This window comes from Malania oleifera, chromosome 12, assembly GCF_029873635.1.
Source record: "Malania oleifera isolate guangnan ecotype guangnan chromosome 12, ASM2987363v1, whole genome shotgun sequence".
Classification (NCBI taxonomy): Eukaryota; Viridiplantae; Streptophyta; class Magnoliopsida; order Santalales; family Ximeniaceae; genus Malania; species Malania oleifera.
The window spans coordinates 73,669,798-73,694,767 of NC_080428.1; the positions used below are offsets into that span (position 1 = coordinate 73,669,798).

At 37.7% G+C, this 24,970-nt stretch overlaps 1 protein-coding gene across 1 annotated transcript; it reads left to right on the forward strand.

The window, feature by feature from the left end:
• Positions 1-4,430: 4,430 nt before the first annotated feature.
• LOC131144390 (endonuclease 2) lies at positions 4,431-6,761 on the forward strand. Its single transcript, XM_058093014.1, has 9 exons — positions 4,431-4,762; positions 4,864-5,038; positions 5,254-5,352; positions 5,451-5,506; positions 5,599-5,682; positions 5,922-6,014; positions 6,104-6,171; positions 6,281-6,354; positions 6,449-6,761. The coding sequence occupies exons 1-9, from the start codon at positions 4,649-4,651 to the stop codon at positions 6,541-6,543; spliced, it is 858 nt and encodes a 285-aa protein (XP_057948997.1). The 5' UTR covers positions 4,431-4,648; the 3' UTR covers positions 6,544-6,761.
• The last annotated feature ends 18,209 nt before the right edge of the window (positions 6,762-24,970 follow it).

Here is a 24,970-nt window from a genome sequence, read left to right on the forward strand (position 1 = left end):
CGGGTTTGGGTTGACAATTTTCCATTTATTATGTTATATTTCTTATCTAGAAAATTGAGGTCGCTACATGTTCGGCACGAGGCCGTAATTATAATATGTTCGGCACGAGGCTGTACTTATGAAATGTTCGGCACGAGGTCGTAATTATGAAAGATGCTATATAATCATGTACTATATGTTATCAGAACTCAGATGTTAGTTTAGTTCAGTTCAGGAGCACACTACCATAGCTTATAGACCAGACGTTTATGATCATATTAGTGCTAACCACCCCACGAGGGGGTGCGAAATGGATAGTCGATGTGGCTTTCAGTAGAGTGTGAACGTCCACCTGACAGTCTGGACTAGGGTGTGATGGGCTTATCGTACTTACAGACATATTTGACTCGGCAGTGGTTGGTCAGCCATTGTTGGGTCCCATCTTCGAGTTGCACAACCCGTCATGGGGCGTAATACATGACATTAGCTAGTTATTCATTTTGGGTATATTTTCAGTATTATCAGTTATAACAGATGTTTATGTACGTTATGATTTATTAATAAATATGAAAGTTTATGAGAATTTAGTATGTTATGAGAAATGTTTACCGATATATGAAATGTTTGTATATGTATAATTGCACTAAATGTTCATGTTGTCACACAACTGTATTTAGTTTATTTTTCCCTTACTAAGAAGTATCTCACCCCCAAACTAAATGTATTTTTCAGGAGACCCTGAGTGACCGGCGAGTCGTGGCCGCCGTTGAGTCAGTGTTATTACCCCGCTAGGAGGGTGAAATTTTGTACTAGGGTCAAAATTATTTTGTGTTTGATCCTAGAGTTATTTTTACGTTTATAAGGATGTATATAAAATACAGAATTATGATATTGTAGTAAACTCTGGCATTACACTTATGGATGGATGCTTTAGATTTTATGTTTGCTGCTGCTTAGGCTTATGCTGTGATTAACAGGTGTTCCCGTTACCCACGGGTTCGGGTCGACTTTTCCATTTATTATGTTACATTTCATATTAAGAAATTGAGGTCATTATAATATCTATCAAAGAACAATTCCCTAAATCGTTCCAAAGTCATGGCTATCAGTGTAGTCCTCTGCTGCTCTAAAAGCCTCACGACAATCCACCACCTCTTAGCCTCGCTTGTCAGTCTATAGGTGGTGAAGAGGACCCTCTGCTCTTCCGTGCATTGCAACATGGCTAGGACCTTCTCGATCTCCTACATCCAGTTCTCAATGGCTGCAGGATCAACTCCTCTTGAAAAGCTCGGAGGACTTATCTTCGTAAACTTCTCGATAGTGCTTCTATGGCCTGCCAATGGACCACCCTGCTCCCTCGAGCTCCTAGCGATCTCAGCCATAACCTGCTGAGCCGTGCTACGTAATACCACATCAGAGTCAGTCCCGCTTGCACCTGATGGCCCTACTCCATTTCTGCCACTCGCATGGGCACTACCTCCTCCTGGATCCATCCTGAAAAATAACAAACGTAACTTAAAAATCCTATCCTTATAATTTACCCACCTATCCTCACCACTTATCTTAACATTCCCAACTTATTTTTAACCCCAGTCATACATTCTAGGAACATGATCCGACAATAGTTTACTATGGTTTTCCTGAAATCGTCACCCTAGGAAAAACACAGAAACGACCATGAGTCCTACCTCTAGACTGTAGAACAACACCTGAAATCATTTTCCTATACTCTAGTATCATTTCTGCTGCATTCTAAAGTCTACAGAACCTAGCAACCTAGGCTCTGATACCAAACTATAACGATCTGCTTAATTTCCATAGATTTTTTTAATATAATAAAAACATAATCCACTTGAACCCGTGGGTACCAGGGATATAATAGAAATACAAAACGGAAGCCTACGCAGCAGGAAACATAAAATCACAATATCATAAACACCAAACCATCCATCTTAAATTATTATATTTACAACCCAAAAGGAGACCTAGGGTCATTCCCACAAAAATCATCCGACCCTATCACAAAATACACACCCTTCCGAAAGGGCAAGTCAATCATATCTACCTCAGCGGAGCTTTATCTGCTGTCCTATCAGGGGCTCCCGAAAAGTTCATGAAATTTCGGGATGAGACACCTCTCAGTAAGGAAAATAAACTAACACTAGTGTGTGACAATATGAGCATTTATGTAATATATATATATATATAATCATGAACATAACCAGTTAAAACTGTACATATATTTCTATAAAAAACATGTATAATCATAACATGACAGAACATATTGTATTCTCATAGCATAACTCATCTCATATAATAATAATACAAAACAATCCTGGTAGGTTAGCTGATTGTTGACATGTATTACCCCCACATGATTGGGTTGTGTGGCCCGTAGGCGAGACCTGACAATGGTTGGCTGACCACTGCCAAGTCAAAAGTACAGTCTGTAAGTCCGATGGGTCTGTCAGACCTAGTCCGTACACTAGAGGCACTCACACTTCTTAAAACCACATCGACCATCCAACCTTACGCCACTCTGTACAGCAGTGTTAACACAAATATCATGATAAATCATGAACACATAATATCGGTACCGTGCAAGTGCTAGTCTAGACCAAGCCAACCAGGTTCTGATATCATATAATATATAATCAAACTGTGATACATGGATATTTCATACTATTAGTTGTCAAATCAACATCATCTCATCATTTTGCATGTTTATACATATATCATGAAAATCATCGACTCGTATGCCAGTATTTCATATTTTACCATAGCTCGGCCTGTACGCCTGCAAATCATATCCATAGCTCGGCCTGTACCCCGGCAAATCATATCCATAGCTCGGCCCATACGCTGGCAAATCACATACATAGTACGGCCCGTACACCGACAAATCATATCCATAGCACGGCCTGTACACCGGCAAATCATATCAAAATTCTCGGCCCGTACGCCGGTAAATCACATACATAGCACGACCCGTACGCCGACAAATCATATCCATATCATTATCATATTCTCAGAAAATAATATTTCATTATAAATTCTACTCATACCACACGAAATAGGTTTTTTCGTATATTTAACATATCATCATTTTCAGCAGTATTTCCCAAATAATAAACATATATATATATATATATATATTCCTGAAATCAGATTTTGTAATAACATATAAATATTTTCATAAAATAACTAGTTTAGTTTATCCTCTTTCCTGATTCCTGAAATGCCTCTAAGAGAAATACTTTTGCACCCACAGGGTTTCCCGCTCAACACCCTGAAAATGATATTCCCCATAATTAAACTTCAGTATTTCTACGCGTACTACATTTTCTACAATTGACAAGAAGTCAAATATTGAGTAGAAAGTTTTACCCTAGATCTAGGATGAATTCCGAACTCGACCCACCGACGATCCACTCCAACAGATATGCAGAGAACTTCCCCAAGAGTGTCGTGGTGATTTTGGATCGTCGATTTGACGAATAATGGACCCAGAAAACTAGAGAGAAGGTTGGGGAACCGAAGGGAGAAAGAAGGGAGGATTTTGCGCCAAAATTCTATCAAAAATTCGCGTTTAGAACTATTTATACTGCGGCCTTCGTCGACGAGTCACGTCACCTCGTTGACGAGGTCATGAAGGAAGTTCGTCAACGAACTCTGTTCTTCGTCGATGAAATTTAGAAAAGAGATGAAATTTAGAAAAGTCAAAATTTCATATTGGAGGTTTTAGATTCAAGAAAATAGTGGAAAGATCTGCAAAATGGGAAATAACATTATCATCCATTATGTAATCCAAACCTAATATAGGCATCTAATCGCCCAAACAAAACAAAATTATTAATTTAGGTAAAAATATATCACGTCACTTATTGATATGAAGTTACCACTTAAGATTATGATGGACTACTTTAAATAAATTAAAACATGCGCATGCATAAAATTTTCAATCGTGTTTCAAAGTTTCTACTATTTGGTATGTGATTTCTCCATCTATCCTAATTTTTCCCATGCATTTTCTTTCATAGCATATTCCAAGTATATGGATTTTTTACTTTTAGGACCAAAATATTCCCATTCCTAACTGACTTTAACTCCATCTCCAATGTCATCATTAAAAAAAAAAAATAGTTTCTCTTATGTAAAACTTTAAATCCACTAGATTCATAAAAATAAAACTATGTTTTGTTGTGCGAATCTCAATCACTGTAATCCCTCAAACAGGGCTAAGCATTTATGAACTATGCTTTAATACATATACATAATAATAGCTTGTGATTAATAATTCCCAAATCTGTAAGAAGACTTAATCATGATGTACAGCGGGCAAAAAAAGGAAAAGTGGTGTGAATGAAAGGAAAGCATCTCATGGGTGGGGAAGAATATTCGTGTCAGCAATAATTTCCTCTTCAATTCTTTCTTTCCATAAAAATTAATTTGCAAATTTTGTATGAACCAAACATGAAGATGCTCTGGTTCTGCGCGAGACATCGGACACGCAACAGTCCAAAAACCGCAGCTACCAGCCAATCATTCGCCCATTTTGGCGCTGTGTTTCCTTGTTTGGCTTCCCATGGCCGCCTATAAGAACAACCAGCTTGAAAATGAAACCCCACTTGTCTCATCTACACTGGTTCTGCTTAATTAACGGTTGACAATGGAGTACTCCGGCGGAATTCAGGCATTAGCTTTCGTCTCCCTCGTGTTCCTCTGTCCACTCGCTCACAGCTGGGGAATTGATGGGCATCTCACCATTTGCAGGATTGCCCAGGTTAATTCTCCCTTCTGACTACATTCGCGGCATTTGCTCTCTTTCCGTCTCTTATCTCTCTGAGAATGGATTCTAATTGATCTGTTTCTGCTTTGTGACAGTCTCGTTTGAGTGCGGCAGCAGCAGATGCTGTGAAGGAACTCCTTCCGGCTTACGCAGAAAACGACCTGGGGAGTCTCTGTGCGTGGGCAGACAGGGTCAAGTTCCGATACCCCTGGTCATCGCCCCTCCATTACATTAACACCCCTGATAATCTCTGCACCTACCAATATGACAGTGAGATTTTACTTTCTAGCCATTTTTCGTTTATACCAAACAATCTCTCTCTCTGTCTCTCTCACTGAAGTAGAAAGAATTTCTGCTTCTGAGTCTCTGTTTCTGACTATAATGCAAGGCACCCAATTGAGGATGACAATATAATCATATGTGGGCTAATTTCAAATACTGGTGTTTTGCTCTAAATGGTTTATCAATTTGTGATCGATCCTCAGGAGACTGCAAAGATGAAGAGGGAGTAAAGGGCAGGTGTGTTGCAGGCGCAATTAACAATTATACCGGCCAGCTTCTCAGCTATGGCAGCCAGTCCCAATGTAATTAACTCCTACTCCAATTCGCCCAAACTCCATCTCTCTCTCTCTCTCTCTCTCTCTCAATATTTTTGCATAATTATGACTTGGGTAATCATCAGATAACCTCACAGAGGCACTCCTGTTCCTTTCTCATCTTATGGGAGACATTCATCAGGTGTGAACCTCTACTTTATTTTGCATTTCTATCGAAGACTGATATAAATGTCTACTTTAACTCGTTGAAATGATGAAAGTTGTGCAACGCAGCCGCTACATGTGGGCTTCACCTCAGACAGGGGTGGTAATACAATTGACGTTCGCTGGTTCACTAGGAAGGCAGTTCTCCATCATGTGAGTTTGATTTTGAATTTGGGCTCATACTCCCAATGATTATTCACTTGAAATAAGTAAATAAGTGAAGGGTTTCGTGTGAAGAATGTCGGCATGGGCTGTCAAAAAATGCATTGTTATCTTTTAGATTTGCTGTTTATGCATACAACAATTCCTGCTAGCTCTCCAAATACATTACAAATTCCAAAACTGAACCGATCTGAAAGAACCTTCACACTAAGTAATTTCAACGGATACAGGTCTGGGACAACAACATTATTGAAACAGCAGAAGAGAGGTACTATGATGCAAATGTGGAAAACCTAATTGACACCATCAAACAGAACATCACGGTATATTATTCTGCAGCTATACGCTCAATTCACAAAATTAAATATATGTTTCTTCTAAATCCTTCTTTTTTGATTTTTCACAATGACAGAAGAAATGGTCAAAGGACGTCGAGATGTGGGAGACCTGCAGCCGCAATCAGAAAGCATGCCCAGACGGGTATACTTTGTTACTATGAGTATAGAGCTTAGTATAAGATGTTTATGTAAATTTGAGATGAACAATATAAGTACCCTTTAATGTGTGTTCTGCAATTCTTGCTGCTCAGATATGCATCCGAGAGCATTTCAGCAGCCTGTGAATGGGCCTATAAAGATGTAAAAAATGGTTCAACATTACAAGGTGAAACTCTGATAATTTTGCGTCTCCAGGGGTTGCTTTGCTCATGGTCAGTGTAGCAGCTTAAAAGAATAACTATAATTAATTCTGCTTGCAGATGAATATTTCCTTTCCCGGCTACCTATCGTTAATTTGCGATTAGCTCAAGGTGGAGTTCGGTTGGCAGCGACTCTGAATCGTATTTTTGGATGATGATTGATGACCAAGTATCTGTATTTTTTTTTTTCAAAAAAAAAATATGGGATTTAGGAGCCTGAAGTTTTAATAATGCTGGGAACCATGCCGCTGCACAATTCTCAGAAGTTAAAGTTCTGGGTATTTACTGCAGAGATTTTTCTCCTCAAAACCTTAGCAGTGTATCTTGTAAAATCTTGTTCTAGACATTAATGGCAACCATAAACTCTGTTTTTTAACTTTACTAGAAAGGTGGCCTTTTTGTATTCTTGTGATCTATGCCTTGTGCATGTTCCAGCTGAAGCATATTTAATGGAATATCAGCCAAATATTTTACTAGAAGCAGCTAAAGAACAGCAGACACAGAAAAAAAAAAGCCAAAAACATAACAAAGTAGTACATCCTCCTCCTCCTTGTTGTGAGGCTCGGGATTATTCCACCTACTTTTACCTAGTTTACTATTGTACAGATGAATAAAGAGTGAATGAATGTATTAAATTACATAAGGTAAATTCCCAAGGAAGTGGAGAGTGACAATGTACCACTTAAGTCCCACTTTTCTAAACAGAATTTTATGTAATTAAAACAATATATCACTACAATTGTACCTGACAATAGCTAACTATTGAATAGATAAAAGGAAGAATACCAGAATTTAACGAGGTCTGGCTAAATGTGCCTACGTCTCGGATACTTCCAACTAATATTTCTCTATTACAGAAATATTATAAAGAGAGAGAAAAGAGAATGTTTCTAAGAGAGAATATGCTTAAGAGGAAAGTAGACAAATTTGGGGATGATTTTACAAATGGAAGTAGTGAGTTTATATAGGGTAGAGAACAACCCATTCACTTACCATTGAAGACTTCTATGGCAATCTCAAGTTCAACAATGGTGAGCTTCTAGAAATGAGCCATAATTCAACAAATATTCACCTTAGCGAAATTTCATCTCTTAAAATCTCTTATAGATTCCATAGTGTCTTCAAAAGCACTTGTAGTGCCAATCTTTCAATTTTTAATATTATTGATCAACTTCAAGTAATGTTGAAACTTGACCACAGTCACCACTTTTGTCATCATATCAGTAGGATTCTCAGTGGTTCGAATCTTCTAGATTACTTGTAGAGACCTAGAAAATAATAGGAATAAAAATAAATAATAAAGGAGGAAATTTGGTTTGACACAAGCCAAACTATCGATGGTTTTGTAAACCTAGAGAAAACCGTCGACGGTTTTGAGTAACTAAGGAGCGGTTAAGGTGAAACGGTAAAAATGATGACGGTTTTGAGTAACTAAGGAGCGGTTAAGGTGAAACGGTAAAAATGATTTGGTTAAAAAGTCAAATCGTCAACGATTTCCCTGTGGTTTCGTCTGGCAACCACTAGTCTAAATATGTGACTTAGCTCATTTGTGTTAAAATTTCATTTCCTCTCCCTTACTCTCTCTCTCTAGGTTGTGAGAAACACTCTTTTTTTTTTTTTTCATTTTCTCCCTTAAATCTCACCCAAATTGATGATCAGACACCACTATAGAGTCCTAAATTAGATCCTCGTCATTTTAACCGGAGCAGTTTAGCTATTTGGGGATTTTAGGCACCACTTCAAGGTTGAGGTAAGAAAATGAATTGTGGTCATTGTTTTTGGGATTTAATCGTTTAATGGGAGTGTGTGAGCCTAGGAATGTTAAATAGTTATTATTTTGGGGTTTGAGTTGATTAAATTAGGGTATATGGATATAGGGTGTTGTGTGAGTGCCGCAGGCACTATTCTTGGATTCCTGCGAGCATATCTCTAGGAATTAGGTAAGAGGAATAAATTATGTCAGATTCTTTAGAAATTAACTCAGTTAATTGGAAGTATAACAATATGAAAATATTGTGTGTGATTTTCTGATATATCAGGCATTTAGAAAATACTGGTTTTGAATTATTATGTATTTATCCGGGCAAGTATTATTTTATGAAATACTACTTAAAACTTGTGTGGCATGAGAATTGGTTTGGTTGTCGTATATTTTACATGTGGGATTATTTTATAATGAAATGTGATTTATACTGGCAGATATTGTGAATAAAGAATATGATTTTATATTTGACATATGGGAATAATTTATGACAGAATGTGATTTATACTGGTTATATGGAATATTGAAAAATACAGATATGATATTTTGATACGGAGAAATGCAATTTATACAGACAAAATATTTTGATGTTGAGATTACTGTGGAAATTGTGGAAATGAGAACCCTGATGGACCAATGATGTAATTGAGAGCATGGTACCGTTGCTAGGAAATGAGTCAGTGCAACCACACTTCTCGGGGAGAGTGTTGGTATGGGAAGTCGATTGGGCCTACGGAGGGATGTTGACCACCCTTGGGTCCGGACCAGGTTGTGGTGGGCCAATCGTACTACAGACGAGGTATGTTTTAACTTGGTTATGGTCAGTCGATCATATGCTAAGTCCAGCCTTCGATCAGCACAACTCGGTCATGTGGGCTGATTACATGACGGTGATATATGAATGTCAATTTAGGTCGGTTCCTCATTACAGACATGATAAAACTATGTTTCCAGATATGTTGGGTTTTGAACCCAGGAAAACGTATTGAGTACATACATATTTTTGAGAAAAATATATAGTTACAAATGTGTATATATATATATATATATGTATATGAATATGAGTGCAAATTTCATGATTACTCAGTTAAATTATTTGTGAAATGAACATGTTTTGATTCATTTGAACTCATATTGTCACACAATGGCGGAAATTTATTCCAACTTACTGGGAGGTGTCTCACTCCTTAATATTTTAACATTTCAGGGAATACAGAGACACGGGCTTAAAGAGCTCCGGGCAGGATTAGTGTTTTTGGGAAATTAAAGTTAGTGTCGATGAGACACTGTTGTTTTGTTTGTATGTGGATATTTTTATGTACCTTGGGTTATATAGGTAGTTTGGGAGAGAGATACTTTTGTATTATGGTGGTATAGTACTCTAGTATGTTTTACATGTGGGATGTATGTATATTATGCTTCCGTTGTATTTTAATATAGCTTATGGGCAATCGTACCCAGTAACCCACTTGGGAGTCGGGTGGTTTATATATATGGCATCAGAGTTGCATACAAAAAAAAAAATAGTAGAATTTTCGGGTCGTCACATTACTACTCCACCTTCTTCCAAAATTTCTCGTACAAAGTGATATCGAACGTCGATGTGCTTTGTCCTCGAATGGTAGACTTGATTCTTTTTTAGATGGATAACACTTTGGTTATCACAATGCACCTTGATGTGCTTTTGTCCAATTCCCAATTCTTTCATTAATCCTTGAAGCCAAATTACCTCCTTCATGGCCTCTGTGACTGCCATATACTCTGCCTTTATAGTGGACAAAGCAACTGTTGATTGTAGGGTAGACCCCCAACTAACTGACGCTTTTGCAAGAGTAAATACATAGCCAATAGTTGACCAACATTTATCCAAATCTCAAGCGTAGTCAGAATCATAGTATTCAAAAATAATATGACCATCTTGTTTATCCTGCTTAAATATCAGTCCATCATCTACAGTATACAAAATGTATCATAGAATCCATTTCATAGCTTACCAATATTCCTTTCCAAGATCATGCATATAGCTGCTCACAACTCCAATAGCTTGTGAGACATTAGGCCTTGTACATACCATGACATACATCAAACTACCAAAAGCACTTGAAAACAATACTTTTGACATGTATCCTCGTTCTGCTTTAGTTTTTGGAGACATAGATGCATTCAACTTGAAATGAGGAGCAAGTGGAGTACTAATAGGTTTTGACTTCTCATTAATGCCAAAACACTTCAGTACTTTCTTCAAATATTGTTTTTGAGTCAAACAAAGCCTCCCCAATTTCCTATCTCTACTTATCTCCATACCGAGAATCTTCTTTGCTTCGTCTAGGTCCTTTGAAGAGACCCGAATAATAATTATAATAATTATAATAAGTAAGAAAAAGGAGAATTTGGTTTGGCATAGGCCAAATTGTCGACGGTTTTGGATGAGCTCAGAAAACCGTCGACGATTTTGAATTACTGCAATCAGGTAAGGGTAAAATAGTAAAAATTGGTTTGGTTAAAAACCAAACTATCGATGGTTTCAAGAAACTGTCGATAGTTTTGCTCTAAGACAGAACCCTATAAATAAGGCAGCAACTTATTTTTGTTTAGAAATTTAATTTCTCTCTCTCTTCTCTCTCCTAGGGCAGCAAAGCTCTGATTCTCTCTCTTCAATTTCTCTCAAACCATTTTCCTAATTGATGATCATATGTCATTTCTAAGGCCTAGCAGAGATCCTCATCAATTTAATCAAAGCAGATTAGCTATTTAGGGGTCCTAGGCACCACTCCAAGGTTGAGGTAAGGAAATGAATTATATCTATTGTTTTTAGGATTTAATTAGTTAATGGGAGTGTGTGGGCCTAGGAATGTTAAAATGGTATTTATCTTGGGGTTGAGCTGATTAAATTAGGGTATATGGATACAGAGTGTTGTGCGAAAGCCGCAGACATCGTTCAAGGATCCCTACAGGCATATCTCCAGGAAACAGGTAAGAGGAATAAATTATGTCAGACATTTTAGAAATCAGTTGATTAATTTAAAGCATGAGAAAATGATAATATTGTAAAGGATTTTCTAACATATCCGGTATTTGAAAATAATGGTTTTGGAATATCATATATTTATCTGAACAATTACTAATTTATGAAATATTACTTAAAATTTGTGTGGCATGAGTATTGATTTTGTTACCGTATATTTAACATATGGGGATATTTTATGATGAAATGTGATTTATACTGACAGATATTGTGAAATGATATAATATGATTTTATATTTAACATGTGAGAATATTTTATGACAGAGTGTGATTTATACTGACTTATGGGAATTATTGAAAATACAGACACAATATTTTGATATTGAGAAATTTGATTTATACAGGCAAGATATTTTTGATATTAAGATTACTGTGAAAATTGTGGAAATTAGAACCCTATTGGACTAGTGATTTAATTAAGAGCACAGTACCGTTGCTAGGAAATGAGTCAGTGCAACCACACTTCTCGGGGAGAGTATTGGTATTGGAAGTCGATTGGGCTTGCAGAGAGATGTTGACCGCCCTTGGCTCCAGACCAGGTTGCAGTGGGCCAATTGTACTACAGACGAGAATTGTTTTGACTTAGCCTGGTGGACCAACCATGGCTAAGTCCCACCTTTAGGCCACACAATCCGGTCATGTGGGTTGATTACATAATGGTGATATATGAACGTCCACTCAGGTTGGTTCCTCATTATAGACATGATGAAACTACGTTTACAAACATGTTGAGTTTCGAATCCCGGAAAATGTATTGAGCACATACATATTTTTTAGAAAAATATATGGTTGCAAATGTACATATATCTATATGGATATGAGTACAAATGAAATTCATGATTACTTAGTTAAGTTATTTATTAAATGAACATGTTTTGACACATTTAAACTCATGTTGTCACCTACTGACAATAATTTATTCCATCTTACTGGGAGGTGTCTCACTCCTTAATATTTTAACATTTCAAGAAATCCAGAGAGATGAGCTTAGAGAGCTTCGGGCAGGATTAGTGGTTTTGAGGATTGAAGTTAGTGCCGGTGAGACGCTACTATTTTATTTGCGTATGTTTATATACCTTGGGTTATTATATAGGTGGTTTTGGGAGAGAGATACTTTTGTATTATGATGGTATTAGTACTCTGGTATGTATTGTATATGGGATGTATGTATATTATGCTTTCGCTATATTGTAATATAACTTATGGACAGTCGTATCCGATAACCCACTTGGGGGTCGCGTGGTTTATATATGGTATCAGAGTTTAATGCATAAAAAAATAGTAAAATTTTCGGGTCGTCACAGTTTGGTATCAGAGCCTAGGTTGCTAGGTTCTTTAGACTTCAGCGGATAGCAATACTAGAGTATAAGAATGGATTTCAATGAGGGTAGGATATGAATATATTAGAAATCGAGTAAGTCATTTTTGAAAGTTAGATAGAATATTGGCTTTTGGTTTCAAAGTTTGGAAGTAGGAATCCATTGACGGTCTTCCATGATTTTCTTGCGATGATGGTTTCAAAAAAATTACGGCAAACCGTTAACGATTTTTGTTTCTATGCAGAGAGACCAAAACTTGAGACGTTAGTTGGTTGGATAGGTCGGAATTTTGTGAGTTAGATATTTGGCCCTTAAAATGGTTAAGTATATATATAAGAAAAGGATAAGAGAGGGATTTTGGGCCAAACCGTCGATGATTTTGTGTGGCGGGTAAAAACCATCGACGGTTTTGTGTCTGGGTTGTGTATTGATACTTACAATGAAGAGGTGAAATGCTTAGTTGTTTTCTAGGTTAGATTATAGTAACTGTCACAATAAGATAATGAAATTCAAAGATTGTTCTGTTCTATTTTCAGGATGGACTCCAGGAATAATAATGTGGGAGGTAGTAGCTGTAACGACCCGAATTTAAAATGGAAATTTGAGTAATAAAGAAAGAGGGAAATAGAGACAGAATCAGAAGGAGGTCGTAGACTTCGTCCGCGTTCGTCGATGACATTGCAATTGGGGAATAAAATAATTTTTAAAGATATTGCCTGAATTCGTCGACAAACACAGGGTTTCATCGACGAGAAAATACCGAGAGGGGTTCTGAGGCAGCCTGAATTTCATCGACGAATACAGGGTCTCGTCGATGAAATTTATGAAGAACTCTTCAACGAAGATCAGGCTCGTCGACGAATTCTGCTATCTATATATATGAAAAATCCGATTTTTATTTCGTTTGAAGCTTCCTCTATCACTCTCTCTCTCTCTCTCTCTCCTCTTCGGCCGTCTCACACTCTCTCTTCAATTTTGGGCTAGTTGTACGCCGGATCGAAGATCTGAGGTTACCACGACGCTCCTGGTGAAGTTCCCTACAAGTTTGTCGGAGCGGATCGTTGGGAAAACGAAGTAGGAAATCATCCCCGAGTTAAGGTAAGACTTTTTAAGCCAAACTAGACTTTATGGTAGTTATAGAAATTGATGTACGCATGAAAATACTTATGTTTAATACTGGGAGTTTTGAGTTTCAGGGTATTGATCAGGAAGTCATACAGGGGTTAGTCTAGGATATTTTGGGGGCTATCTCAGTAGTCAGGTAAGGGAATAAACTAAAGTAGTTGTTTTTCACGCAATTTATTATTGATTATGAGTAAATTTATTTCCAGAAAAGCAAATGTTATACTTGTATATTATAGATGAAATGTATGTTTGGAAAATACTACTATTATGATTAAAATATATATATATATATGTACGAGATACCAGAAATGATGATTTTTAGAATATGAAACATGACTTTAAACGGCATATGTGTGGCATGAACATTATTTTTATGTGAAGTGAATTAAGATATGAATGATTTTACGAGCAATCATATTTCCAGGTATTTTGAAAAGACGAGTTATGTTATACTGAGTTTGACGAATATATGAAAAATGAGTTATTTTCAGAATGTAAATACCTGAAACGTATTTATGTTATTGGCGCGAGGCCATGTATTTATAATATTGGCACGAGGCCGTATTTACGATTTTGGCGCGAGACCATGTATTTATGATTTCGGCACGAGGCCGTATCTATGTTTTCGGCACGAGTTTGTGATGATGTTATGTATGTTCATGTATTAGATGTTATTACAACCAAGATGTTAGTTTAGTTCAGTTCAGGGCTCGGTACCGTAGCTATATGTGTAGATCAGATATCTACGTCAGATTAGTGCTAACCATTCCACGAGGGGATGGGAGATGGATAGTCGATGTGACTTTCAGTAGAGTATGGACGTCCACCTGGCAGTCCGGACCAGGGTGTGGCGGGCCCATCATACTTACAGACATATTTGATTCGGCAGTGGTCGGCCAGCCATTGTCGGATCCCGCTTTCGGGCTGCACAACCCGTCATGGGGGGTAATACATGACATTAGCTAGCTATTCATCCTGGGTATATTTTCAGTATTACAGTTATAACAGATGCTTATGTATGTTATGATTTATTAACAAATGAGCAAGTACATGATTATCGAGTATGATATTATGATTATTTCCATAGTTATGAAATGTACTGTATATGTATAAGCACTTTAAATGTTCATGTTGCCACACAGCTGTATTTAGTTTATTTTCCCCTACTGAGAAGTGTCTCACCCCCAACATTAACATATTTTTTAGGAAACCCAGAGAAACCGGCGGGTTAAGGCCGCCGTTGAGTGAGTGGAGCTTCCCTACTAGAAGGGTAAGCGTTGAACTAGGACTAAGAGATTTTTTGTTGTAAGGTCCTAGTGTCATTTTTGACTTTGGAAAGATTGTAAATAAATACAGTATTTTGGGAATGTAAATAACTCTGGTATTATGTTTTATGATTGGATATTCAAGATCATATGTTTACTGCTGCTAGGTTTTCCACTGTGCTCGACAGGTGTTCCGCTACCCACGGGTTCGGGTTGACCATCTTTATCTATTATGTGACATTTTATATTAAGAAATTGAGGGACGTTACAGTAGCCATGTGGGGGCTTCCAGCTCGAGTGCCAGTGATTCAGATCAAGTCCTGCATAACATGGCTCAACAGGTGATGGCGGAGATAGCACGGAGTTCTAGGGAGCAGGATTGTCCTCTAGTAGACCAGGGCTGTACCATAAAGCAGTTCACTCGAATGAATCCCATGACTTTTCTTGGGAGTGTCGATCCGATTATGGCAAAGACTTAGATGCAAGAGATTGAAAAGATTTTGACAATATAGCATTGCACTGATGAAAAGAAAGTTCAGTATGCAACATTTAAGCTGACAGGAAAGGCTAAGCGATGGTGGTCAGCGGTGAAGCTCCTGGAGGAGTAGAGATTGGTACCTATAGCACTGAATTGGGGATGCTTTAAAAAGATCTTTTTCGACCGCTACTTACTCGCCTCTTTTAAAGATGCTAAGATGGAGGAGTTTCTGAATCTGATCCAAGGTCATTTGACAGTGCTACAGTATGTCGCTAAGTTTGTGGAGCTATCTCGTTTCACCCCATTTATGATTCCTGATGAATTTAGTAAGACGCAGAGGTTCAAGAGAGGGCTGACACAAGAAATATATGAGCAGGTGGTAGTTTTGTAGATATGAAATTTTTTAGAGCTGGTGGATGAAGTCACCGTAGCAGAGACCAGCCGGCAGAGGGGTGTAGGGGACATAGTCAGAGGAAGAGGCCCACATTGCTTGGATTTTAGGCGAGTACGAGTCAGGGGCAGTGGAGGAGATATGATGTGGACCATCGGCAGGTGGAGGTACATCTAGTTCCTCAAGGTAATCTAGCGCCTCTTACTTGCCCTTAATGCTATAGGAGACATTCAAGGAAATGTCGGGCTAGAGCGGTGGTCTATTATCGATGCAATAGACCTGGCCATATGGCACGAGACTGTCGTGTGTAGCTGAACAATGCGCCTGCTCTTAGACCATACTAAGGGAACAACCAAGCACCCCATGGCAAGCAGCAAAGGAACACCGCCCTGACACAGGTGTATGTATGACATCGGGAGACGTAGAGGCGGCAAGCGATATGGTGACAGGTACCATTTTTATTCTGTCATATAAAGTTATTATTTTTTTTGACTCAGGAGCGACTCATTCATTCATAGCCCACGAGTTTGTCAAAATATGGGGAATAGAAGCTCAGCCAATGGATGTCGGTTTGTCAGTGGCTACATCGACAGGTGCCATAGTGGTGTGTAGGAGAATACTTAGGGATTGTCCCATCAGTACTCAGGGGAGGTCATTGCCAGCTAATTTTGTGGTTCTCCATATGCATGGATTTGACGTAATTTTGGGAATGGATTGGCTAGCTACCAACTATGCCAGTATTGATTGTCATCAGAAAGATGTGGTATTCATACCTTTTGGGGAGCAGGAGTACAGATTTGTGGGGTCGTTTGTGCGCTCCTCACCATAGTTATTGTCAGCTATTCAAGTGAGGAGGCTACTACTGGAGGGATGCTAGGGGTATTTAGCTTGTGTGAAGAAAGCATACGAGGGAGGGTTAAAGTTTGAGAATACACCAGTTGTGAAAGAATTCTATGATGTGTTTCCGAAGGATCTGTTGGGGTTGCCTCCTGATCGTGAAGTCGAGTTTGCTATTGATTTACCTCCAGGGATGGCGCCGATCTCTAAGGCTTCATATAGAATGGCTCCGGCGGAATTAAAAGAATTAAAAGAATGGTTACAAGATTTGTTGGACATGGGATTTATTAGGCCTAGTGTGTCACCCTAGGGAGCACCGTTGCTTTTTTTGAAAAAGAAAGATGGGTCGATGAGAATGTGTATAGATTATAGGGAGATAAATAAAGTGACGATTAAGAATAAGTATCTTCTTCCCCATATTGATGATTATTTTGACTAACTCCAGTGAACACGAGTTTTCTCTAAGATTGATATCCTATCCTGGTACCATCAAGTGAAGTTTGAAATAGAAGATTTTCTGAATACAACATTTCGAACTCGGTATAGCCATTATAAATTCCTAGTTATGCCGTTTGGACTGACAAATGCTCCTTTTGCATTCACGGATATGATGAATAGGGTCTTCCACCAGTATTTGGATCAGTTCGTTGTGGTATTTATTGACAACATTCTGGTGTATTCAAGGAGTCCCGAGAAGCATAAGGATCACTTGAGAATAGTTCTTTAGGTGCTGAGAGAAAGGAAGTTGTATGCCAAATTTAAGAAGTGTGAATTATGGTTGGAACAGGTCACATTCCTCGGGCACATGATATCCAAAGGTGGTATATTTATGGATCCGAGCAAGATAAAGGCAGTAGTAGACTGGGTAAGACCGAAAAATGTTCACGAGATTAGGAATTTCTTGGGATTGGCAGGATACTACCGCCGATTTGTAGAGGGATTTTCTAAATTGTCAGGCCTTTTGACAAGATTGACCAGAAAGAATGTAAAATATAAATGGACAAAAGAGTGTGAATAAGGCTTCCAGGAATTAAAGCAGCGACTAGTCACTGCACCGGTACTGACAATCCCTTTGGGAGAAGGGGGTTTCGTAATCTACAGTGATGCATCTCAAAAAGGGTTTGGATGTGTGCTAATACAATAGGGGAAAGTTGTAGCCTATGCTTCTCATCAGCTCAAGGAGTACGAGAAGAATTACCTCACACATTATCTGGATATAGCAGTAGTGGTATATGCGTTGAAGATTTGGAGACATTATTTGTATGGGGGAAAGTGTGAGATTCACAGATCACAAAAGTTTAAAATGTTTTTTCATGTAGAAGGAGCTAAATATGAGGCAGAGGAGGTGGCTCGAGCTAATCAAAGATTACGACTGTACCATTAGTTACCATTCAGGGAAGACTAATGTGGTAGCTGATACCTTGAGCCGAAAGTCAGAAAGTGCCTCAGTATCAGCAGTGGTGGCGCAACATTAGATCAGAATAGATTTAGAAAGACTTGGTGTGGAGATGATAGAAGGAGATCACTAGGCACTCATTGCCAATCTGGTAATTCCGCCCACTTTACAGGAAGGAATTAAGGCTGCTTAGATGAAATATGTGGAGTTGGTAAAGATTGTGGATAAAGTGCAAAGTGGATAGGGAGCCGATTTTAATATTTCAGATGACGGAGCTTTGAGGTTTCAAAACAGGTTGTGTGTACTCGATGACACGGAAATTAAAAGGACTATCTTCAAAGAAGCGCATTGTTTCCTGTATACGGTACATCCAAGAAGCATGAAAATGTACAGGGATTTGCGGGTATCCTTCTGGTGGAGCATTATGAAGAGAGAAATTACTAAATACGTAGAGCAATATTTGACATATTAGCAGGTGAAGATTGAACATCAGAGATTGGTGGGACCAGTGTAACCACTTCACATCCTCGAATGGAAGTGAGAGCATATTTCTATGGACTTCGTTTCAAGGTTACCGCTAGCACTTCATGGACAGGACACCATTTGGTATTCGTTGACCAATTGATGAAGACTGCCCATTTTCTTCCCATCAGAGTTAACTACTCCATGAGTAGATTGGCAGAGATATACATATAGAAGATAGTTAGAATGCATAGAGTACCAGTGTCCATCGTATCTGACTGGGACCCACAGTTCACATCTCAATTCTGGAAGAGTTTACACGGAGTCTTGGGTTCTCAGTTGACATTCAGTACAACATTTCATTCTCAGATCGATGGATAGACAGAGAGGACTATACAGATATTAGAAGATATGTTGCAGGTCTGTGTATTGGACTTTTGTGGCAGTTGGATCCAGTATATGCCACTAGTTGAGTTTGCTTATAATAACAGCTAACAGGCCAGTATTGGGATAACATCGTATGAGGCGTTGTATGGTCGAAGGTGTCGATCCCCATTATATTGGGATGAAATTGGTGAAAAATAGATTTTGGGGCCATAAATAGTACAACAGACTTCTGAGAAAATTAGACTCATCCGAGATAGAATTAAGACCGCTCAAAGTCGATAGAAAAGATATGTAGACACTCGCTGGAGAGAGCTGGAGTTTGGTGTAGAAGATCACGTGTTCTTGAGAATTGCACCGATGAAAGGAATTATGAGATTTGGGAAAAAAGGGCAAGCTAAGCCCTAGGTATATTTGACCATTTGAGATATTTGAAAGAGTTGGTGCAGTTGCCTACAGGTTAACGTTACCTCTGACACTATCTAGGATCCATGACGTATTCTATGTATCCATATTGAGGAAGTATGTCTCAGATCCTTCACACGTGATCAGTTATGAATTACTTGAACTCAAAGATATCTTGTCATATGAAGAGGTACCCGTTCATATTCTAGATTGAAAGGAACATGAATTACGCACAAAAAGGATCCCCTTGGTAAAAGTACTCTGGCGCAATCACGCAGTTGAGGAAGCTTCATGGGAATTATAGGAGAAAATGCGTCAGAGATATCCACACCTATTTAGCGGGACCCAGCGTTAAACTGATAAAGGTAAATAATTATTTTTGACTTTGTCCTGTACAGTGTAGGGTAGTTGGTTATAAGTTAGTGTTTTTGGTTCTAGGTTATGTGGGGCTTTGGGAGAATTTAGATTTGGTTGTTATAATCTCCCAAAGTCGTTTATGTAACCATGGTATTCTTCCGCCCTAAGTGAGGGTAATTAATAAAGATTCAATGATTTGTTTTTCAATTGATGATATGAGTGGTGACTAACAAATTTTGAGGACGAAATTTTTATAAAGAGGGGAGGATGTAGAGACCCAAAAAATAATAATAATAATAATAGGCTAAACCATCGACGATTTTGGATGAGCTCAGAAAACCATCGACGACTTTGAATTACCGCAGTCAGGTAAGGGTAAACCAGTAAAAATTGGTATGGTTAAAAATCAAACCGTCGATGGTTTTGCTCTGGGACAGAACCCTATAAATAGGGCAGCAGCTTTTTTTTGTTTAGAAATATAATCTCTCTCTCTTCTCTCTCCTCTCTCTCTCCTAGGGCTGTGAAGCTCTGCTTCTCTCTATTCAATTTCTCTTAAACCATTCGCCTGATTGACGATCAGATGCCATTTATAAGGCCTAGCAGTGATCCTCGTCAATTTAATTGGAGTAGATTAGCTATTTAGGGGTCTTAGGCACCACTCTAAGGTTGAGGTAAGGAAATGAATTATATCTATTGTTTTTAGGATTTAATCGGTTAATAGGACTGTGTGGGCCTAAGAATGCTAAAATGGTATTTATCCTGGGGTTGAGCTGATTAAATTAGGGTATATGGACACAGGGTGTTGTGCGAAAGCCACAGGCATCATTCAAGGATCCCTGCAGGCATATCTCCAAGAAACAGGTAAGAGGAATAAATTATGTCAGGCATTTTGGGAATGAATTGATTAATTTAAAGAATGAGAAAATGATAATATTATAAAGGATTTTCTAACGTATTCGGTGTTTGAAAATACTGGTTTTGGAATATCATATATTTATCTGAGCAATTACTAATTTATGAAATATTACTTAAAATTTGTGTGGTATGAGTATTGGTTTTGTTACCGTATATTTAACATGTGAGAATATTTTAGGATGAAATGTGATTTATATTGGCAGATATTGTGAAATGATAGAATATGATTTTATATTTAACATGTGGGAATATTTTATGATAGTATGTGATTTATACTGCCTTATAGGAATTATTGAAAATACAGACACGATATTTTGATATTGAGAAATGTGATTTATACAAACAAGATATTTTTGATTTTGAGATTACTATGAAAATGAGAATCGTGATGGACCAGTGATGCAATTGAGAGCACGGTATCATTGTTAGGAAATGAGTCAGTGCAACCACACTTCTTGGGGAGAGTGTTGGTATTGGAAGTCGATTGGGCCTGTGGAGAGATGTTGACCGCCCCTGGTGTAAAAACTCCAAAAAACAAAGATATAAAAAAATTAGTGGATTAATTTCAAAAAAAAAAAAAATTATTAATTAAAATTTATTTTTATTTTATTAATAAAATATATTATTATTAATATTAATTAAATATATATTATTATTATTATTATTATTATTATTATTATTATTATTATATCCTCCCTTCAGGATCATTCCTGAAGGAAGGAAAGAAACTTTTCTTTCTTTCCTTTGTGCAGGATCTGCGTCAGGACCCCCATCTTTCTTCTTCTTCTTTCTTGTCTTTTTTTTTTTTTTTTAATTTCTCCTGCAGCGTGAACTCTCATTCTCTCTCCCTCTCTCCTCGATTTCGTGACGGATTTTCGCCCGATCGAAAATCCGAAGATACCACTGGACTCCATTCGCTGTTGCCGTCATTTTTACCGAAGCGGATCGGTGGTAGGAGCTGTGTAAGCATATTCCCTGGGGTAAGCCATTTCCCCATTTTTCTTTAATTTCTTGCAAAATATAAGTTCAATTGACGAACGGACACCACCACAAGAATCTAGGGATGATTCTCTACAAGTCTAGTGGGACGGAATTCTCGTGGGGGTGTCGGGCCAAAACTCCAAATTTGGGGTGCGGCGATTATTAAGGGACTTATTTTTAATTAATTAGCATTAATTTAGAAATACTAAAATATTAAGCATCTAGGACTGAAGTAGGATTTCTGAAATTTAGGATTTTGGTAAGTGCCGCAGGTGTAATTTTGGGACCCGCAGGCAAAATTTGGAAAATTAAGTATGGATATTAAATAATAGTTTAAATATTAATTTGAGGTATATGGAGCCTAAGGAAGGCTAGATGAGTATTATTTTGGAGAAATAGATTAATTAATCTGGGGAAAATGTAAATTGCAGGAATTAGATTTCGGGCGCTAAGGGCGTGAAATTTTGGGTCCTAATGAATTTCTCAATAGTCAGGTAAGGGAATAAACTAAAGCAGTAATTTTTCATACAAATTATTATTGATTATGAGTAAATTTATTTTCAGAAAAACATATGTTATATTGTGTATTACGAATGAAATGTACGATTGGGAAAATACTGCTATGATGATTAAAATGTATATGTATGTATGAGATGTAAGTAATTCACGATTTTAGAATATGAAGTATGACTTTTAACAGCATATGTGTGGCATGGATATTATTTTATGTGAAATGTATTATGATGTGAAAGATTTTACGAACAAAGCATGATTTCAGGTATTATGAAAATATGAGTTATGTTGTGATGGTTTTGATGATTATGTGATAAATGATGTATTTTCAGTATATATATACCTGAAACAATTTTGGCGCGAGGCCATATATTTATGTTATCGCCACGAGACCATATTTATGTTTTTGTCGCGAAGCCATATACTTATGTTATCGGCACGAGGCCGTATTTATGCTATCGGCACGAGGCCGTATTTATATTATTGGCGCGAGGCCATATTTGCTATGATTTTGGCGCGAGGCCATATGTATGATTTCGGCGCGAGGCCGTATCTATGTTTTCGGCACGAGGCCGTAATGATGTTACGTATGATCATGTATTATATGTTTTCACAACCAGGATGTTAGTTTAGTTCAGACCAGGAGCTCGGTACCGTAGCTATGGGTTAATTTTGGCAGGAGGCCTTATTAGTGCTACCGTCCCACGAGAGGATGGGAGATGGATAGTCGATGTGGCTTTCAGTAGAGTGTGGACGTCCACCTGGCAGTCCGGACCAGGGTGTGGCGGGCTCATCGTACTTACAGACATATTTGATTCAGCAGTGGTCGGCCAGCCATTGTCGGGTCCCGCCTTCGGGCTGCACAACCCGTCATGGGGGGTAATACATGACACCAGTTAGCTATTCATCATGTGTTTGTTTTCAGTACTACAGTTATAATAGTTGATTTTATATATGTTATGATTTATTAACAGATGTGAAAATATATGTTTACCCAGTACGATATGATAATGTTTATAGATTTATGAAATGTACTATATACGTATAAATGCATTAAATATTCATGTTGCCACACAGCTGTATTTAGTTTATTTTCCCTTACTGAGAAGTGTCTCACCCCCGAACATTAAATGATTTTCTAGAAATCCAGTGAGACCGGCGGGCTAGAGCCGCCATTGAGTGATTGGAGCTTCCCTACTAGAAGGGTAAGCATTGAACTAGGATCGGGAGTTTTTGTTTTTAATCCTAGTGCTATTTTGACTTTTGGAGGTTGTATATAATAACAGTATTTTGATGTTATAGAAAGCTCTGATATTATGTTTTATGATTGGATGTTTAAGATTTTATGTTTACTGCTGCTAGGTTTTCCGCTGTGTTTGACAGGTGTCCCCGTTACCCACGGGTTCGGGTTGACCATTTTATTTATTATGTGATATTTTATGTTAAGAAATTGAGGGACGTTACACCTGGGTCCAGACCAGGCTGCGGTAGGCCAATCGTACTACAAATAAGAATTGTTTTGACTTAACCTGGTGGGCGAATCATGGCTAAGTCCCACTTTCGGGCCGCACAACCCGATCATGTGGGGTGATTAAATGACGGTGATATATGGATGTCCACTCAGGTTGGTTCCTCATTACAGACATGATGAAACTATGTTTACAAACATGTGGAAAACGTATTGAGCACATACATATTTTTGAGAAAAATATATGGTTGCAAATGTGTGTGTGTGTGTATATATATATATATGGATTTGAGTACATATTTCATGATTACTCAATTAAATTATTTATTAAATGAATGTGTTTTCATTCATTTAAACTCATGTTGCCACACATTGACAATGATTTATTCCATCTTACTGGGAGATGTCTCACTCCTTAATATTTTAACATTTCAGGAAATCCAAAGATACGAGCTTAGAGATCTCCTGTCAAGATTAGTTGTTTTGGGGATTGAAGTTAGTGCCGGCGAGACACTATTATTTTATCTATGTATAGATATGTTCATGTACCTTGGGTTATATAGGTGGTTTTGGGAGAGAGAGATGTTTTTTGTATTATGATGGTATTACTTTGGTATGTATTTTATATGGGATGTATGTATATTATGCTTCTGTTGTATTATAATATAGCTTATGGACAGTCATACTCGGTAACCCACTTGGGGGTCGGGTGGTTTATATATGGTATCAAAGTTTCATGCATATAAAAAAAAAATAGTAAGATTTTTGGGTCGTCACATCCTTCATATCAAACTCCGTGTTCAACTAAGCCTTCAGTTTGTTAATTTTTGTCCGACTCTTGGAGGTTATCAACATATCATCAACATAAAAAAGAAGATATATGTAAGATCTATCTTTTAGCTTGCGAAAATACACACAATGATCATATTGCTTCTTATGTACTTTTTCCCCATCATAAACTTGTCAAATCATTTGTACCACTACCTTAGGGATTACTTTAATCCATGCAATGATTTTTCAAGTTTGCATACCATATTTTCTTTTCTAGCAACTTTGAAACCTCTTGGCTGAGTCATGTAGATTTTCTCTTCCAAGTCTTCATGTAAAAATGCAGTTTTTACATTCGATTGAACTAGTTCCATATCTAATTTTGCTACCAAAGCTAATATGATTCTAATGGAGAAATGCTTTACTGCTAGAGAAAATACCTCATTGTAATCAATTCCCTCCATTTGTGCGTAGCCTTTAGCCACAAACCTTGCTTTGTAGTGAACACTATTCTTGTCAGGAAATCCATCTTTCTTTGTATATACTCATTTGCACCCAATTGTCTTCTTTCCCTTCAGAAGACTAACTAGCTTCCACGTTTGATTTTTATAAAGGGACTGCATTTCTTCATTTATGGCTCCCCTCCAATTTTCTTCTTCTGAACTTTGGATTGCTTCATTGTAAGTGACATGAGTATCATCATTTGCAATTGGAGATGCATAAGCCACCAT

Bases quoted from the DNA above. Each gene is read 5' to 3' on its own strand.
- LOC131144390 (XM_058093014.1), top strand. From the start codon at position 4,649: ATGGAGTACTCCGGCGGAATTCAGGCATTAGCTTTCGTCTCCCTCGTG. The intron at 5,039-5,253 runs GTGAGATTTTAC...ATCGATCCTCAG, and splicing joins CTGCACCTACCAATATGACA to GAGACTGCAAAGATGAAGAG. The intron at 5,507-5,598 runs GTGTGAACCTCT...TGTGCAACGCAG, and splicing joins TTATGGGAGACATTCATCAG to CCGCTACATGTGGGCTTCAC.